The 6123-nt window shown below is 39.6% G+C and overlaps 1 protein-coding gene across 1 annotated transcript; it reads right to left on the bottom strand.

Moving 5' to 3' along the window:
* Nucleotides 1-280: 280 nt before the first annotated feature.
* Nucleotides 281-2742, bottom strand: LOC108675425 (trypsin-1). The gene is made up of 3 exons (XM_018163434.2): nucleotides 2659-2742; nucleotides 1939-2159; nucleotides 281-930 (listed from the first exon to the last, which is right to left on the bottom strand). Exons 1-3 carry the CDS (start codon nucleotides 2699-2701, stop codon nucleotides 415-417), a joined length of 780 nt encoding a protein of 259 aa, XP_018018923.1. The 5' UTR covers nucleotides 2702-2742; the 3' UTR covers nucleotides 281-414.
* Between the last annotated feature and the right edge of the window lie 3381 nt (nucleotides 2743-6123).

Below are 6123 nucleotides of genomic sequence, written 5' to 3'. Positions count from 1 at the left end.
TTGAAGGCATTGCGCGGCCATAATAAGGCTACCACCATTTCACCGCGCTCCATCTACAAATTTTGGAGAGTAATTAGATAATAGCTAAAATTTTGAGGCCATGTAATTTATGCTTCTACTGGACACAACTTTTACAGGTAGATATAACGAGGAGACCCAAATTTTTGGATTGATTGTAAAATTTTTTCAGCCTGACTGAACTGACTGAAAAAAGATAAACGTAGTGTATGTGGCACTGTGAAGTAATTTATCGCACATCGAGGGGTAACAATAAGCAGACGATATACTAATTTTATTACCTGAACCGGTTCAATATAAGTTTCAACATCTTGGCAGCTATTCTGGGTCGAATTAAATTTTAACTTCTGTAACATTCACAGGCATAAGTTTTACTTTCTACTCCAATTCAAGGCATTATGCGTTGCCGAGGATCCAGTCGACGAAGTATGACACTTCGGTGTACACTCCAGGGTATCCAGGCACACCGCAACCTGATCCCCAGGAAACAATTCCACAGAGATAATCTCCGCACGTCATGGGACCTCCAGAGTCACCCTGACAGGAGTCCTTGCCTTTTTCCCCAGCACAGATCATTGAGTCGAAAATATCAGAAACACCATAGCTATCCCTGCAATCATTATCGGTGACGATGGGCACGCTTACGTACTGCAGGATATCAGGCACTTGGCCTCCTGAGCTCAAAGTTCCCCATCCGGACACGAAAGCATTTCCTGTGAAGATTTGACCCTGAGCAGGAAGTGTCACTCCTGACACATACTGGTCAAAGGTAAGAGCAATGCTAACTTTCAACAACGCGATATCGTTTTCATAGGTAGAGTAGTCCCAGCCTTCGTGCAGGATGATTCGAGTTACGTCTCTCGCCTGTTCGGTTCCGTCGTCGGTAGCAAGGTTGTAATCACCAGCAACGATCTGTAACCATTTTGAAAGGTTATATCATTCTGCGAAAAAAGGTCAATTGAATACTTAGATTGAATGTTATATGCCTGCAGAATGTCTGAATTCTTATACTTATTCGAATCTTTGCATCAATCATGGTGGTAATATTCGGGATTAATTTTATTTTATAAGTGCCAATATCAAGCGATGAACTTAACCTGTAGAGAATGACGCTCAGGTGAGGAAATCATTCCCTGCGAATGAAACTGCTTTTCCTAAGTCCCGAATAATCCTTTTCCAAAACTGAGGATGTGCCTGACGGTTTAGTCGGAGAACTTCACGACTCTTCACGGCACTAGTTACTATATGAGCAACAAACTTGGAAACCAAGTGAGCATTTATAACGCACTAGAAACGAGTTGTGATCCCTTTGAATAATATAAATGTCTATAGGCTGCCCGAACCGTACTAGCCCATGGGTTAAAACTTGGAGGAAATGTAGATGGACGAAGTAACTATATTCCAGTACCCAAATTTCACTTCTGCGCCAAATCCTAATCGGTAATCTGTGTTTTTTTATACAATAAATGAATGCTGCATGCTGTCTTTCATCAGATTATAGGTTCTCCTAAGAAATTCTTGGATCGAATCCATCATCTGCTCCTTACCTGTTGAAATAATTAACTTTCATTTAGAAAACAATGTCTGTTGTTCGTTAAATGATGTTTCGAACTTACTGGTGGATACTGAAAGACTATTCAGAACTGTTGAGCCGGGCAAATCGGCATCAATTCTAATGTCCCACAAGGTTGAACACCTCTAAATTCATGACCTCTAGAATCATTTCTAACCAACTAATTGAAAGACAGATAAATAAGTTCATATAGTGAGTTTTACCTATTCATACATTGTTATTTTCCTACGATTATTTCTCTTACAACAGATTCCCCAGATAGAAAGAATAGATATGACTTTCTGTACAATGCTAAAGATTATTTGATAAAACTTTTGAAGCGAACGCTAGAATTGTCTAATACTGACCCTCAAATTTTGAGGATTGTCGTAGTTTTCTCCGTCGACACAGTGTCCTGCGGTGATCATGGTATCAGGAGTGTAGACAGAAGCCCCGCAGAAGTGGAAGTTGTTGCCGAAGGAAGTGTCCTGGAAGCTCAGCTGGAAAGGGAACTGCCCAGGACGAGCATCTGTGCCGCCAACTATCCTGTTGTGGCCTCTCCTGAACCGCGGAATAGTTGATGGAGCCGCTGGAAAAATTCAATATTTGTTGATGACAACTATGGACCGCTTATGAGGAAGATGTTAGCAAAATATTCTTAGCGTGTTTACGTGTTATTATTCATTCATGCAATACTGCTCTTTAATTTTCAGATAGCAAATGCCGCATTCAATAGAACCCTTTTACATCACAGCAAAGAGTGCAATACAGTGTAAGAGATTTTTTCATCGCATGATATGGATTTTTTTTGGTTCGATTCCGAAAAAACTAATTCAAGCAAATTCCTCACGACATAACTTTGAAATTTCTCACTTCGAACCGCATGTCTCCATTACTCTTGCTGTTGTTAACATGATCAAGCGCTGAAATATTTTTTGAGATGGGAAATAGTGCACTATGACATAAAATTAAGTGGTTTTCGTCAAAATTTGGTACGCCCTTTCATGTAAAGGGCGAATCAATGGGACCATGAAAGGCATTTTTGAAGGGTCAAATAATGCTTTCTATTTACTCAATTCTTCACTCACCGAGGGCCGAGGCCACCAAGAGACACAGGCTGAGCAGCTTCATGATGACCGTTCCCTGCACCAGACAAAACGTACAGCGCGGCGTGCAAGCGCTGCAGCTTTTATCCGAGATCTATGGGAATTTCAGCCACCTGCAAGGAGCACTTTAGTCTTTTATCAAGGACATTATTCTCGAAAAATTTTTGCTACATCATCTAGTAATCGATTTTTCAAGTCATTTATCGTCTGACCGCGATGAGCATCCATATTCGTTGTCACTGGTGTGATTCCTCAAATATATATGATTTTGGTCATACATATGAGCAATAATTGTGATGTATATCATATAAGTAATGATAGTGAAGTTATCATAAAAGTAATAATCGTGAAGTATATCACTATTATTACTCATAGTGATATAGTGATAATAGTGATATCGCGTGTCTAATCATAATCATTAATCAGTTCTTCAGCAGTGTGTTCACAGATGAGGACTTGAATAGTATTCCAGATATTGAGGAGCGCCCAGTCGGCTCGAAGTTAACATTTTTTGAAATACACGAAGAAGAGGTTCTCAAGCGCCTGGTAGCTCAAAATCCCAACAAGTCATGTGGACCAGACGGCTTCCATCCCAGATTGCTCATGACAGGCCACATCAGGCCTACATTTCAACGCCGACATCATTATGTTATGTTATGTTATGATAAGAAGATGTACACTTGAAAGTTCTAATTAATGCCCGCAGTTTCCCTCGAAATGTATGATAACGCTGAGTTAGGGAACCTTTGAAGGCTCCCTATGGAATTTTAGTTATGAGAAGATCAGAGAACAGAATTACCGTCATGTAATTTTAAGAAAATTTCCAACTACTCGTAGTTTTAGCATTTTTTGTATTGCACCAAAGCTTAGTTTCTTGTGCTATTGTTTTAAATGGAGTGCTGAAATTATAATTTAATTTGCCTGGGTAAATCAGATTGAAAGGTTCCACACCATGCGTTATTTTGCCTTCATCGCTGGCTACCAAGTGACACAAGATGAGCAGCTTAATGTTTTCCCAGCAATTGACAACGCGTACATAGCGCTGCGTGCATGTGCTATTAGAAATTGTAAATTAAATTGTTAAAGTTTTTATGAAAATTCAAATGTTAAAATTAGACTTTAAATTTTCCACCTAACGTAAAGTAAAAAAATTTCCATCACTTTTCGCTCTATCTTTAATTTAGTGACAGCTATAGGGCAGGGACAGCCGCCGGTTTTGCCAGCGTGTCCTACCTTAATTTCCCCTTTACAACTTATTCATCAATCTTATATTCATTTGCATGTCTTTCACTTCATGATTGGCCCAGTTTATTAAAATTTACATCTCACGTTTCTTTTCCGCAACAATAACCTACTAATTCAAATTAACATCATGCTTTAATTAACTATTAAAACTCTCACCGGGCTAATCTTTCTTTACTAACCTTTCCGCATTACTTGGCTTCAGCCTATTAAGTGCATTTTTAATTAAAAAAATTTTATTGAATTTTTATTAATTCCAATTATATCACAGTGTTACTATGTTAGGGATTGGATAGGTTGTATTTTTGTCATTTTGTATTAGAGTTTGACGTGACCTTGGCCCAATTACGGAAGCTAGTTTAGGCTTGTGGTTGCCGTCGATGTGTAAGGTACGTCTCGTTTAAATAGGAACAGTGGAAACGGTGAATGTTAGGTTTACTATCGTTTGTCATGCGTGCAATTTGTGTAAATATTTGAATCATTTTTAAAGGTTACATTTCGTGCGTCTAATTGCTATCAATATTTATGTTCATGTGTATTCTTTGTTAGATATTTATTCTTATTTGTTTATTTATTTTCAGGTGTCTCAATAACAGTTCCGTTTCAAGTCACTAGTTCAGTAATAGTCAAAATTACATCTCAGTGTTCATACTTCTCATTAAAGCTTTTTAAGAAAACTTTGTTCTCACTGTGGCTAATGGATGGACCTATAGTCCTATACGATCACTTGGTTGAATAATGCCGGAGCGAAGATGGCTTTATTCTTCCTTTTGTTGGAATGCGTCCCTAGCAACAGGTAATTCGCATTTTAATTAATTGTATTTCCTTGTCGGCAGCTATTCAAACCGTATTATTTTATCTGCCTGAGAACAAACTGGGGTGACGGGCATATCTTGCGTGCGGCCTTCACTTATACGATGATGATGCTGCTGTTGCTTCCCATTCTTTATTGAAAAGATTTAAGACGAAACCACACCACACCATCACATAGTATCAGGGAGTAAATCTCAGACGTCAAAGTTTGATCTGTAATTTTCTTCATTTAAATAAAAGTTGGAAAATTTTCCTGGGTGACACTTGTTTTCATAATCATTACCAAAAGTGCTGCGCTGTAGCTTTTATCGGAAAGCGATGGGAGTTTTGACCACATGCACAGACCACTTCGTTGTTATTTTCAGGACATTGTTCTCAGGAAGGTTTAGCTGCATCATCCTGCAACTTGTTTCTGCATAGAGGGAATATTTGCACTCATTTACCACCAAAAATTAAGGCATTCTGGTGCGGCTTGGTCCATTGTGTGAATGCCCGAAGTTTCCAAATGAACACAACGTCAACTTTTGCTGAATATGGTTGGTTTTCAAGTAGTGTACAGGAGTCTTCATGCAAGGGCACAAAAGTTCTTCAATCTCGGAAAATACTTACAATCCTTCGTCGATAATCAATCCAGGCAGAAACCTCAAGAGTACGAGTCGTAAGGTATATAGTGATTGACGTTGATACGAGCAACGCCTCAACCCGGAAGGGTTAGGCATCGTGCGACGTGGGCACGAGCAACGAAGAAGCGCCAAAAGACAACCACGACTGCATAGAGTACGAGCCTCAACATTCTGATGAGAAAAGCAAGTGATGTGGGTACGAGGCTAAGAGCCGCGCCGAAATGTAAAAAGGTTAGACATCGAGAGTCGTTGGTACGAGCCACGCCGAAACGGCAAGTCAGTCATGGCTGCCGAGAGTACGAGTCTCGACATGTCACTGAGAAAAGCGAGTGATGTAGGTATGAGTGACAATAAAACACTGTAGGACCAAAGGAGCGGCTGCTAAAGGAATGAGCCTCAACAAGCCGTACAGGAACGAATGCTATGGGTACGAGCCACACCGAAATGCGGACATATATACTCGAGATCTGGAGGTACTAAATCGCACGATACTAAAAGGTAAGTGATGCTGGTACGAACTGCTCCAGTACGCTGCAAAAAGTTGGTACTATAGGTATTAACACCACCTATGCCGTATGATTCGTAAGTGGATCTCGTGCCTATGCCTTGTTAACCTAGTGCATGTGAGTAATTTATGCTTTTAAAATACGTCCGCAATTACGGCAATGTCTTACAAGCCCACATCTGGCTATCTTAATTTGACTCGAAACTTTCACGTTTTACATCACCATTTTTTAGTCATATTATTTACTAATAGTAAAGTATGCTG

Source organism: Hyalella azteca, unplaced genomic scaffold (assembly GCF_000764305.2).
Source record: "Hyalella azteca isolate HAZT.00-mixed unplaced genomic scaffold, Hazt_2.0.2 contig1406, whole genome shotgun sequence".
NCBI classification, from domain to species: Eukaryota; Metazoa; Arthropoda; class Malacostraca; order Amphipoda; family Hyalellidae; genus Hyalella; species Hyalella azteca.
This window is presented reverse-complemented; position numbering and strand designations above follow the sequence as displayed.

Coding starts and splice junctions, on each gene's coding strand:
- LOC108675425 (XM_018163434.2), bottom strand. CDS start 2,701: ATGAAGCTGCTCAGCCTGTGTCTCTTGGTGGCCTCGGCCCTCG. Junction 2,160..2,658: donor CTTGGTGGCCTCGGCCCTCG/GTGAGTGAAGAA, acceptor GAATTTTTCCAG/CGGCTCCATCAACTATTCCG. Junction 931..1,938: donor ACAATCCTCAAAATTTGAGG/GTCAGTATTAGA, acceptor AAATGGTTACAG/ATCGTTGCTGGTGATTACAA.